The sequence below is a fragment of the Eulemur rufifrons genome, chromosome 7 (genome assembly GCF_041146395.1).
Source record: "Eulemur rufifrons isolate Redbay chromosome 7, OSU_ERuf_1, whole genome shotgun sequence".
Taxonomy (NCBI): Eukaryota; Metazoa; Chordata; class Mammalia; order Primates; family Lemuridae; genus Eulemur; species Eulemur rufifrons.
Window position 1 is genome coordinate 285,561,156 of NC_090989.1, and position 11,605 is coordinate 285,572,760.

Here is an 11,605-nt window from a genome sequence, read left to right on the forward strand (position 1 = left end):
GTTGAAGTTCTGGCCCTGGCACTTCAGAATGTGACTGTTTGAGAGCAGGGTCATTGTGGATGCAGTCGGTGCCAACTGTGCTTCAGTTTCTGCCCTTGTGGCCACTGGTGCCTGCAGGGGGTTGGTTACTACATTTTATTCAGACTTCCAGGCCATTATGGGGGGCGCGGTGGGCCCACCGGGATCTTCCCCACATGGCCGGAAGCGGAGCACTGACTTCCCACGGCCCAGGGACAGTGGCTTTGGGGCCACAGGAAGCAGAGACCACCTGAGGGAGGGGCAGAGTCTGATCCGTCCTGAGCAGAGTGGACTTGCCGCAGCGTTGGCGAGAGCCAGGAGGGCGTTCAGGCGGATCCCCGATTGCCAGCCGCATGGCCGGACACCGGGGCGGCCGCTGGCCAGACAGGAAGAAGGGGGAGGTGCAGCAAAGCTGGGTGGGGAGACGGGGGCTCTGCCTTCCACGTGCTGAGAGAAGATGCCGGGGCACACGTGCGGCATCGCGGGTGAAGTGCTGGCGAGTCCCTGCCCGGCTCTGTGTCTTTGAGCCCTGAGACATGGCGGTCCCCGCGGGCAGGTGCACAGAGGGGAGACGACATGGTAACCTTCGGTATTGCACACGGCGTCGATGAGGACGTTAACTTTCGAGTGGGGTGCTCAGAGGCACATGGTGCTTCCAGGAAGCCCGAGGGACGCACACAGCCCGCCTGGGTCCCGGCACCAGGTGGCACGAGGGAGAGCGAGGGGCCCGGAGATGCTGCCGCCTGGCCGGGAGGCCCTGGACCCCTGGAAAGAACCTGGACTGAAAATGTCCATGTCAGGGCCCTTGGGAGGAAGAGTGGGGTGGGGTGATGTGACAAGTCTTCGCTGCAAAGACTTAGCGGACCCGAGTTCCAGGGCACCTGGTGCTAGACCACACCGAGTCCCCAGGACCCCGGCCCCTGCCGCTCAGCCTCCCCGTGGACATGGGGCTCGGGGTCCTGCTCAGCCCCGGGCAGCTGAACCCGCCCCCCTCCCCCACCTGCCCCTCAGCACTTGTTGTGTTGACAGAAGGGTCCGAAGCCCCCAAGTTCGCTGCATTTGGGGATGGTCAGACTTGGCACTGCCCACCTCCGGGAAGGCTGTGCACCTGAGAACCAGCCGGGGGTCCCTGGGAGACCCTGAGGACAGCCCGGGGATCCCCCAGCCTCATTCCAGGCCAAGCTGGTCTGCACCGCGTGGCCAGGGACTGGCCGTGCTGTGCGTCCGAGGAGCCCTCTGTCCCTGCGTGGTCTCCTGACAGCAGCCGGGGGTGCTGACGGAGGGCAGCTGCACAGCGCTGACCTCGAAAGTGCCCAGGTGTGGGGACGCCCGGCTGCAGGATAGAGGGTGCCACCCAGCCCTGGGTGCAGGGAGGGCCGGGCGGCTGCCCTGGCCCGGGTGCCCGGCCGGCTCAGGGCGCTCGCGGGCGTTTATTCTGGCCGTTTACGGGACACTGAGCCCCACTTCCTCCTGGGAGGTCTCGGTTGCTTGAGCTAAATGAGGGGCTGTGGCTGCTCGCTGAGGAGGTCACTTGTTCACTGCGGCCCCCGGGGAGAGAGCAGGACAGGCCACAGGCATGGGCGGGAGGGGGGCACCGAGCCCCCGCCTCCCCTCCGCAGTGTGCCCGGGTGCAGTGCCAGGTGCGGTGGGGCGTCCAGCTGGCCCTGGGCTGCACACAGTGCGTAATTGTACAGGTGAGACAGGTGCAGATCTGCACTTATCTGCTGAGCTGGCGCTCCTGCCCATCTCTCCTCCTTGCCCAGGTGCCAGCCATGCCACGTCCCACCACACCGGCTGTCTGTCCCTGCCCTTCCCTCGACCTTCAGCCCCAGGGACCAGCTTCTCGGGTGACGTGGCTGGCAGGTGAAGGGGTGAGGCAGGCCCAAGACAATGCTTCCGCCACGCCGCCCGTCCCCAGTCACCTCTCCCTGCCCCCATGGGGTCACCCGCCAGGGCTGTCCCTGCTCTGGAGCCCTGGGAGCCTGGCTCCCTCCCCGCTCTCCTCCCCAGGGCTCCACTCCAGACTCCGCGCCCCCCGGGAACCTGAGCTCGGTGGGTGCAGCTCGAGCTCAGAGCTCCTGTCTTGGCACCGTGGGGTTCTCAGAGGCCACTTGCCCCGGGCAGGTCCCTCAGGCCTCCTGGGAGATGGTGTGCGCCCTGCACAGCTCTGCCCACGGAGGGGCCACTGAGTCTCATCCCGGCCAGGGCAGACCTCCCCAGAGTGGGTAGTGGGCTCCCATCCTCGGCCTCCCCCACTGCAGGGGGGACATTCGGGCCGGGCCGGGCCGGGCTTCCCAGCTCAGAGCTCCTCCTGGAGCTCCTCCTGGAGCCCACCCGCCGCCCAGCACCCGTCCCTCCCTCTCCTTGCAGGGCCCTGAGCTCCGCCTGACGTGTGTGTCCTTCCCCAGGGGCCAGGCCAAGGTCACCCTCCCTCCCACTGTTCACACACGGCCCTGTCAGGTACTTTCTGAGAAAAAAACCGCTGCAGGATGCCATGCCGGCTTCCAAATGTCAATCCCCAGAACAGAGCGTTCTGACGGGCAGCTCCTCGCACGCGGCCTGGACTCCAGCCGCATCCCGGAGCCGCAGCATCCGCCTGTCCCCCGAGCTCACTCCTGGCTGGGCTCCTGGCGGTTATTTAACAGAGAACGCTGTGTGCAGACTCTTCCTGGGCGCCAAGAACTTACCCAGGCGCACGGCCCCAGCCCCTGCCCTGGGACTGGCGGTCGGGACAGTGCCCAGTGCTCATTAGGTTCCAAGTACCTCACACGTCTTCGCTGACTGAACCCTCTTGACAGCAACCGTATGACGCAGACGCTGTCACCGCCCGGGCTCTGCAGGTGCGGGGCTGAGGCACAGAGAGGGGCAGGGGCTGGCCAGGGCGGCACAGCCAGTGGACGGCAGACTCTGGGTCCCGCCTGCGGACCTGGCCTGGTAATGCGCACCAGTGTGACGGCCACAGCCACAGTCACTTGCGAGTGACAGGCTGGGGTGGGGCAGAGGCGTCTGCCACTCAGTGAGCAGAAATGGGTTGATGTCCAACATAGAGAACCAAAGTTCAACAAGGACAAGGGAAAACTGGAAACGGGGCAAGGGGTCCGAACAGGCCACGCCCAGCGGAGGAACCGCACGGGAACAACGCACCCTCCGCCGCCGGGGGCCGCCGCTGCGACGCGGAGGCCGCAAAGGGAAACGAGGGCCGCGCACACCTGGCTGGCAGGAGACGGGCGGCAAGTCCGCGGGCTGGCGTGGGGCACAGCCGCCTGGGGGGCACCACACCCTCACCCCAGTGTCTGCCGCGGGGTGTTGCTGCCGGTGCAGGGTCAGGGACACCCCCGTGCTCACCACTGGCAGAACGGAGAACCGAAGGGGTGAGCGCAGCAAGGACGCCACGGAGCCGCGTGCGGGATGCACCAGGGCTGCGTGTGGCAGCGCGAGTCTGAGAAACCTCGGCCGCCAGGGGCTGGGAACAGAATGCTGGAGCATGCGCCGTGCCCGGCGACGCGGAAGTGTACGGGAGCACGCGCTGTGTGTGCCCGCAATGCTAGTCGGGAACCCTCGGCCGCCAGTGGTTGGGTGAACAATGCCGGAGCATGCGCTGTGCCCCAGCGACGCGGAAGCGTACGGGAGCACGCGCTGTGTGCCGCAATGCTAGTCGGGGGACCGCCAGTGGTTGGGTGAACAACGCCGGAGCATGCGCCGTGCCCCGGCGACGCGGAAGCGTACGGGAGCACGCGCTGTGTGCCGCAATGCTAGTCGGGGGACCGCCAGTGGTTGGGTGAACAACGCCGGAGCATGCGCCGTGCCCCGGCGACGCGGAAGTGTGCGGGAGCACGCGCTGTGTGTGCCGCAATGCTAGTCGGGAAACCTCGACCGCCAGTGGTTGGGTGAACAATGCCGGAGCATGCGCTGTGCCCCAGCGACGCGGAAGCGTAGCGGAGCACGCGCTGCCTGTGGATTTGCTCACGTCCCAGTCCTGGGCCGGGACACTCCCCAACTCCGGAAAGCCGGGAGGGAGGCGAGGAGCAAGAGGGCGTCCAGCCACTGTCGCGAGTGGGACGAGAACGCACGTACCAGGCTGGGTCTCAGGACCAAACAGAGAAAAGAAACGGGAAGGGACACCGGAGCCGCGGGCTCCCGGAGGGCTCAGCGTGGCCGGGGTCTTGGCAGCTGGCTGCACCCTCCGGCACCTGTGCTGTCTCTCGGGGTGTCCGTCCTGTTTTCCGTTTCAGGTTGTGTCCTGGCGGGCGCTACCAGGAGGAGCCCATGTACCGCGGGGCAGGTGACAAGGACCCTCTCCATGGCCAAACTCCACCAATTTCTAGCCGGGCCCCCTGTGCCGCCTTCTTGGCTTGGCCTCAACCTTGGCCATGGAGACTTGGACACCCACTAACTCGGCTTCTCCAGGTCGCACCCCAGGACACCCCCGCTCCCCCTGAAGCTGCCTGAGAAACCCAAGCCTGCGGTGGCCTGGCCCCCACCCCGGCAGGAACCTGGCTCCTGGAAGCACCCGTGCGACACCCTGGGGGCTCCCATGGACCAGCCCTTTCTGCTTTTGTAATTTTTCACTCTCCTGACTCCACGGAGCCCCAGGCCTCCTCCCCACTTCCTCCTTCTCCCAAACAACCGGTCACCTCTGTACGCAGGTGGAGTCCAGTCCCCCCACGGTGATGGTGGTTACTGATCACAGCCCTCCCTCTCTGCCTAGCGTCGGGCTTTACCTTAGACACGGTCCTCCGCCCTGTGCCTGTGCAGAGGGGCAGAGCATGGCGAGAGAGGGTCGGACCCTCGCTGCCACTGGGAGGGCAGGTCTCCTGCCCTGGACCCAGCCAGGCTGCTCCCCAAGGACTCAGGACACCCATGAAGGGCCCCGAGAGATGCCACAGACGGCAGCTCTGAGCCAAGGGCTGCACCCAGAGCCTCTGCCGGACAGGTTCACGTCCCTGTGTCTGGCCCCAAGGACCCCCTGCAGGTGGCCTGGCCTGGCGCCTGCTCAGCCCTCAGACCTGCCCAGGCCCCCTGCTCAGCGCCCGCTGCCCGGGGTCTGGCTGCTCCCGGGTCACCTCCCGGGAAGAGGGCGGCTGTCCTGCTCACCAAGGGAGGCAGTGGCCCCCGTTACGTCGGGAGTTGGTTATCGACATGCTTTTCCACTGAAAATAAAATCGATCTCAATCGCGGCAGGCAGGCGAGTGAGATGTGAGCAGCGCTCTCCTGTGCCGGCCCACGCTGGCATCGGGCGGTGGGGTGTGTCTCCCACTGACTCGGCTCTGACGGTGCCAGACTCACTTCTGACTTGTCTGAGCCGCTCTCTGGCTCTGCTTTGACTGAGGCTGCCGCAGCTGCCCACAGCGACGTCGTCTCTCGGTGGTTCTTTCGTCCCCACCCCTCGACCCTGGAGCTGCCCCCACCTGGAGGACCCTGGGTTTGGGCTGCTGTGCACCGGACGGGAGCGCTGGGGACACCCGGCTCTGGGCTCAGCTCCTCTCTGTGCCTCCTTCCAGGGGGCAGGCGGGGCTCTGCCCACATCCCCGGCCAGGGCATCTCCTGTGATGAGGGTCATCCCCCCCCAGCACCCCTCCGCTGTGCTCCCCAAATGCTGCCTTTCCGCACCGGCAGCCCCGCGCCAAGGGCAGCTTCCTGCGTGTTCCCTGCCTCGGCTCAGCAGGCTGCACCAGGAGCTGGACGGGGAACAGGAAGCCGTGGGCCATGGGGTGCCGGGTGCCTCCCGCCCCGCCTGTGCCAACGGAGCTGCCCCACTCAGCGCTGGGCACCCTTGGAAGGGGCACTGCGGCTCTGCCAGGCCTGCGTCCCCACAGCCTGGAGTGCCCGTGGGAGGGGCCGGCACCTGAGCTCTCACCCCCAGGCAGCTCAGCTCAGCTCCTCGGCGGGCAGGCCCTGGGGGGTGGATGACCCTGTCCAGACAGCACACAGAGCTGGGCTTGGGGCTGCCCCGCGACCCCAGCCAGGCCACCCAGTGTGCGTCCCCTTTGCAGAGATCCCGGGGCGGTCTCGGCTGCAGGAGGTGCCGCCTGAGCCGTGGGGGTGCTGAGGGACCGGGAGCCTCAGCCGCACTTGCAGGAAGCGTGGTCTCTGTCCCCAGGACACGGGAGGGCGGAGGTTCTCTGGGCTCCTGGGGAATCGCTCGGCCACGGGTGGCGGGATGGGCCCGGCTCAGTGGTGGCCTGGGAGCTGCGGGCGGCGACGGGGAAGGGGCAGCGACGGGGTGGCAACTGCCAGCATCTCATCGGGCCACAAGGAGGGACACAGTTTTTCTCCTAACTGTTTATTCTGAGAGATTTGTAGATTCATGTGCAGATGTGAGAAATGACAGTGACCCTGGCCCTGCCTCCCCCTGCCTTGGCACATCCCCCCGAGTGTGTAAGTGTGTCTGTGTGTTCAGCTCCTTGCGCTACCCGGCAGGGCTGTGTGTTCATCACCACAGTTGGGGTCCGGAACATTCCATCCCCACAAGGACCCGGCAGCTGTGCCCACTTCATTCCTGGCTTCCAGAAACCGCACTCTGTTCCCCGCCTCTGCAGCCCTGTCCCTGCGAGCTCGCTGAGAAACGTACCACGAAGGCGGACCCCGCAGGGACGGGGGTTCACCCACAGCAGCCCCCGAGACCCACCCGAGTCCTCTGCCGAGTCCCGCCTGTGTGTGGCGTTTGCGGTTGGGGGGCGCTGGGCCGTGTGGGGTCTGGTGGTCTCGAACAGGGCCGTCGTGCGCGCTTCTGGGGAGGTTTGCGGGTGGACGTTGACTTTCCCGTGTCTCTGATAAATGCCTAACAAGCACTTTTAACACACAAAATAACCACAGATCGGCGGCACGTCCCTTATGGTCACCAGACCCCGAGGGGGAGGGGTGAGTCCCGGCCGTGACACTGTTGCTTATCTCCCCGGGGGCAGGAGGAGGGGCCTCTGTGGATCTGGTGGCCGCCACGTCACCTCCTTTAAACCTCGGGGCCTCGTGCAGTGGGGGATTTGGGGGCCCTGCTTCTCAGACAGGAGGCTTAGTCTTGGGAGGGGAGGGGGCTCGAAGGGGACTGAACAGCGTCCCCAAAAAGACACGTTCACGTCCTAATGCCTGGGGCTGTGAGTGCGACCTTATCTGGAAGGGGTCTCTGCACGGGTGGTGAAGTTGCGGGTCTCAAGAGGAGGAGCTGTGGGGCCTGGGTGGCCCCCAATCCGATGGCAACTGTCCTTACAGGAGGAGACAGAGACAGGGAGGGAAGAAGGTGGCATGAGGCGGAAGTTGGGGTGATGCAGCCACGAGCCAAGGGACCTCTGGAGCCACCAGCAGCTGGCAGAGGCAGGAAGGAGCCTCCGGAGGGGGGCGGCCCTGCAGCCCCTGCTCTCAGGCTTGTGGGCTCCGGAGCTGTGGGACAGCTCACCTCGCTGTCCCCGGCCACCACCTCAGTAGTTTGTCATGGCGCCTGGAGGCTCAGGCCACCCCGTAGGGCCCCATTTCAACCCATCTCCCATGATATTTTGTGCATCATCTTTCACCAAACGCTTTGTGCTCTGTTCCCTCTGCAGGAAAACCCAGCAGACGGTGAGGGAGGGGTGCCAGCGTCCACCCTGGGCTGGGACCCGCGGCCTCTGGCACTGACCCCAAGCTGGCCCCGTCCAGCCCCCGCCCCGTCCCATGTGGACACTCACGCACTGGAGGCCCGGGCCGCTCCTCTGCTACTTGGAGAAGCAGTCGTCTGGAAGACAGAACGGGGCTCTCAGACGGGGCCTCCTGGGGGCCCCCTGAGCCCCCAGGCCCTCGGGCTTTGTGGACAGGGCAGGACCAGGCCGGAGCTTGTCCCTCTCACAGCTGCTGTCGTGGCCCAAGACCGCGGGACCCACCTTGGTTGGTCATGTCGATGATGTTTCCTGAACTAAGTCCATATTTTTTGCAGATTTTTTTGAATCTGTCCAGGAAGGAGGGGTCCAGCTGTGGGATCCGTCCTGCGAACAGGTTGGGGACCGGGTGCGGGAACAGCCTCAGGGAGGTGACTCAGGCAGGATGAGGACCCCCATCCTGACTGTCTGTGGGTGGAGCCAGCGGGTGGGGACACCTCCCCACATCCCAGGGCGTGGTGCGACTCTCCACCCAGGGTGGGGCCTGGCTCCGGAGGAGGAGGGTCCCCGAGGGGCCCGATACTCTCTCCCGGCGGATGGCGGCCGGGGCGGTACCATAGAGCGCCAGCACTTGGGTCTCCGTCCCGTTCCTGAGGTTCTGCAGGCGGAAGGTGACGTACAGCTGGTAGTCAGTCTCGGGGATGGTGACCTTGTTCTCCCCCTTGTCTGCATGGAGACGCGTCTCAGCGAGGCCCCACCCTGCCCACCCCCCGGGTTTGGTGACAGGTGCACCTCGTGCCTCAGGTGAGGACGTTGGGTCAGTAGCCTTTTGGGGGGAGGGGCGGTTGAGCCCGAGGTGCCCGCTCAGGCGTGGACTCCTGCGTGGCGCAGTCGGCAGCGGCATCTGGGCCCCTTGCGTGGTGAGCCTATAGACCCCACTGTCCCTGCCATGGTCGGCCTATAGACCCCACCGTCCCTTGGGGTGCGTGTCTCTGAGAGCCCAGCACGGCACCTGCCTCCCCATGGGCCTGGGCCAGGAGCCACCCTGGGACTGGTGCTAGGCCAGGTCCTCCATCCGGGGTCAAGCTGTCGGGGGTCCCATAAAATCCCCTAAGTTGGCGCCCACTAGAAAGTGGCCAAGGCCTGGAGAAAGGGAGCTGCTGGCTGTCGGGGAAGGTCTGTCTCCCACTCACAGGCAATGGAGTATTCCCCGTCCTTCTCTGTCTTCTTGCAGACCACGTCCACGGGCACACACTCCCCCTGCACCCTGCAGGCCAGCTCGGGGTGAGGCCCGGAGTGGAGCTGCCGCCCCAGGACGTCAGGCGGCACGAAGCGTCTGGGGCTTGGCTTCCCCATCCCGCACCCGGCCCCGCTCCACACCCACAGCCCCCCACCCCTGCCACCTACCCCGCAGTCCTCGGTCCCTTGTCTCCAGGGGGTCACGTGCTCGGCCCGGGCACTCACGGAGCCTGAGCAGTGAGTCCAGGGTGGGGGTGGCGGTGGGGGTGGGAGGGGGCCTCCCCCAGTTCTAGCCACGCGGGAGACACTTACTTGAAGAGGAAACTGAATCTCAGGCTGCCGTTTCTCAAGTGCTGGATGGTCTGTATGAAGACCCTCAGGTCCCCGTCCTCCTCAATCCGCTTCAGGTCGTCCGAGGCCATGGAGATGGAGTGCCAGACCCCCGAGACCTGAGGGCGACGGCGCCAGTGGGTGGGCCCGGGATGGCCCAGGGACGCGCGGTGCTCACGGCCCCCCTGGGCCCGGCCCCGCCCAGGAGGACAGGTGCCCCCGCCCGGCCCTGCCCCTCAGGGGCCCAGCGCAGCCCACCTTGGCCATGTTGTAGTCTCCCCGCACCACCACCCGGGGGTCGAACTCCAGGGCCGAGGCGAGGCTCGGCCACAGGCTCAGCAGGAGCAGCAGGGTCGTCCCCATCCTCCCTGGCAGACACTGGCCCGGCCGGGCCTTTATACCCCGCTGGGCTCTGCGGTCTCCGGCCCATCCACACACTTCCTGTGACCACAGGGAATGCAGCCAGAGGCCCCCGCTCACAACCGGTTCTAGAGCCAGCCGGAGGGTCAGAAAGCCAGACGGAAGTCGGGACAAGCAGGGGAGGACCCCCATCCCTCCCCCTAGAGTCTTCCGTGTCTGTGGGCACAGGGCACTCACTGCACCTCACGGGAGGCCACATCCTGTCCCAGCCTCCGGGCAGTGGCTCCCAGTGTCAAGGCAGCAGGGGGCCCACCTGGGACCCAGCATCCCAGAGGGGAGGCTGAAGCCTGGGTCACAGGAGGGGCCCAAAGGATGGACGTTCATGGCCCGGGCAGGGGTCTGTTCCACCGCTGCCCTGGGGCTGTTCCACACACAGTGCCCTGGGGGGGCTCCCACCAGGACCCCCACTGCCCCTGAGCTTAGAGAGAGACCGCGCCCTGCCCAGCTCAGGGTCAGATTCCGGAATCCTGCCAGGCGTGGCGCAGCAGCTCCCTCCACCAGCCCTGGCTCCGCGCTCTGAGGCTGGGGACAGGGGGGCGCTGGGGACAGGGAGGCGCTTGGGGCGGCTCAGAGCGTGGAGGGCAGGACAGCCTCCTCGTGACGGCGGGGGGAGGGTGCTCTGGGCAGTGACAGGGGGTCTCCCCTTCCGCGGGGCGCACCCGTGTCGCTGGGCTGTAGTGCCTGGCAGGAAGGACAGGCCTCAAACGTCCTAGTTTGGGGAAGGCATTTTGGGGTCCGACTGGCTGAAGCTCTCTGGGAAGATGTGGGAGCTTCCAGGAGGTGAGCCGGGGGGTCCTGTCCGGCCAGCGTCTCTAAAGTGCCGGGGGTGCAGCTGGCCACGCCCACGGGGTGTCCACGGCTGGAGGGAGCGAGACTCGCGGCCCCACCCATAGGGCGGAGCCCGCCCTACACCAGGAGGAGCCCCCAGAAGCCTTGCAGACGCCCGGGCCTGGGGGCTTGGGGCCCTGCCTGCCCCTCTGTCGTGGGGGAGGTAGAAGCCAAGGCCGAAAGTGCACGTGCGCCGCGCTGGCAGGCGCCCCTCGCCCAGTCACGACATGGGGTTTTCCGTCGCCCCAGGAAGGTCTTCCAGGCGGGCACAGTGCCATTTCTATCATCAGAAAACTTAGAGAAGTTGCCAGAACTTCGAGGCCCCAGGTGGCCTGTCTGAGGGTGCCCAGGTCTCCGTGGTCAGTGGAGAGACCACGTCATGGCCACGTGGAATCTACTCCCGTGGAGAGATTCGACCTGGGGAAACATTTCCGTGCAGCCCCTCACCTCAGCAGTGGAGACAGGGCGCTGCCGTGTTCCAGATTCCCGAGGGGCTGGGCAGGGCCGGTCTCTCTCTAAGCTCAGGGGCAGTGGGGGTCCTGGTGGGAGCCCCCAGGGCGCTGTGTGTGGAACAGCCCCAGGGCAGTGGTGGGACAAACCCCTGCCCGGCCGTGAACGTCCGTCCTTTGGGCCCCTGCTGTGACCCAAGCTTCATAATCATTTCTGAGAAACCAAAATCATTTTAACAATATTCAGCCACCCACAATTCTGTTCTCAGCTGGATAAAGGTGCCACTGAAGGCCGGCGGTGAGCCCCGGACGCAGGGGGGTCCCAGCAGCCCCTCCCAGGACTAGAGCGAAACAGGAGCTCGGCCATCAGGCCTCTTTATTGTGTCCAGGAGGTCCTGCCAAAGAGAGGAGAGAAAAGCAAGCGAGAGAGTCGTGATCCAGACAGTGAGCAGAACCTGCAGGGAGGTGTGTCATTATGACGCTTGCATCGTCCGCGGAGCCCGGTGATGTCACCACCAACAGAAGCCTCAAGCACCAGAGTCTTTGATCAAGACCCAAGGACACGATGCTTGGGGGGCACCTGTCCTCCTGGGCCGGCACTGGCTGTCCCCTGTCACCTCCCTAACCCCAGGTACAGGGACGTTTGCTGAGGGATGGAGCACAGCTCGGGGGCCGTGGCAAATCGGGTGGGATCGTCCCTGACCTTGACCTCAGAAAGCCTCTGGCAGGCGGGCGGTGCTCCGATGTGCCACCGAG

At 66.1% G+C, this 11,605-nt stretch overlaps 1 protein-coding gene across 1 annotated transcript; it reads right to left on the reverse strand.

Annotated features, from left to right (window-relative positions):
• Positions 1-7,703: 7,703 nt before the first annotated feature.
• On the reverse strand, positions 7,704-9,515 carry LCN9 (lipocalin 9). The gene is made up of 6 exons (XM_069472179.1): positions 9,411-9,515; positions 9,135-9,271; positions 8,777-8,850; positions 8,199-8,309; positions 7,869-7,970; positions 7,704-7,723 (listed from the first exon to the last, which is right to left on the reverse strand). Exons 1-6 carry the CDS (start codon positions 9,513-9,515, stop codon positions 7,704-7,706), a joined length of 549 nt encoding a protein of 182 aa, XP_069328280.1.
• Between the last annotated feature and the right edge of the window lie 2,090 nt (positions 9,516-11,605).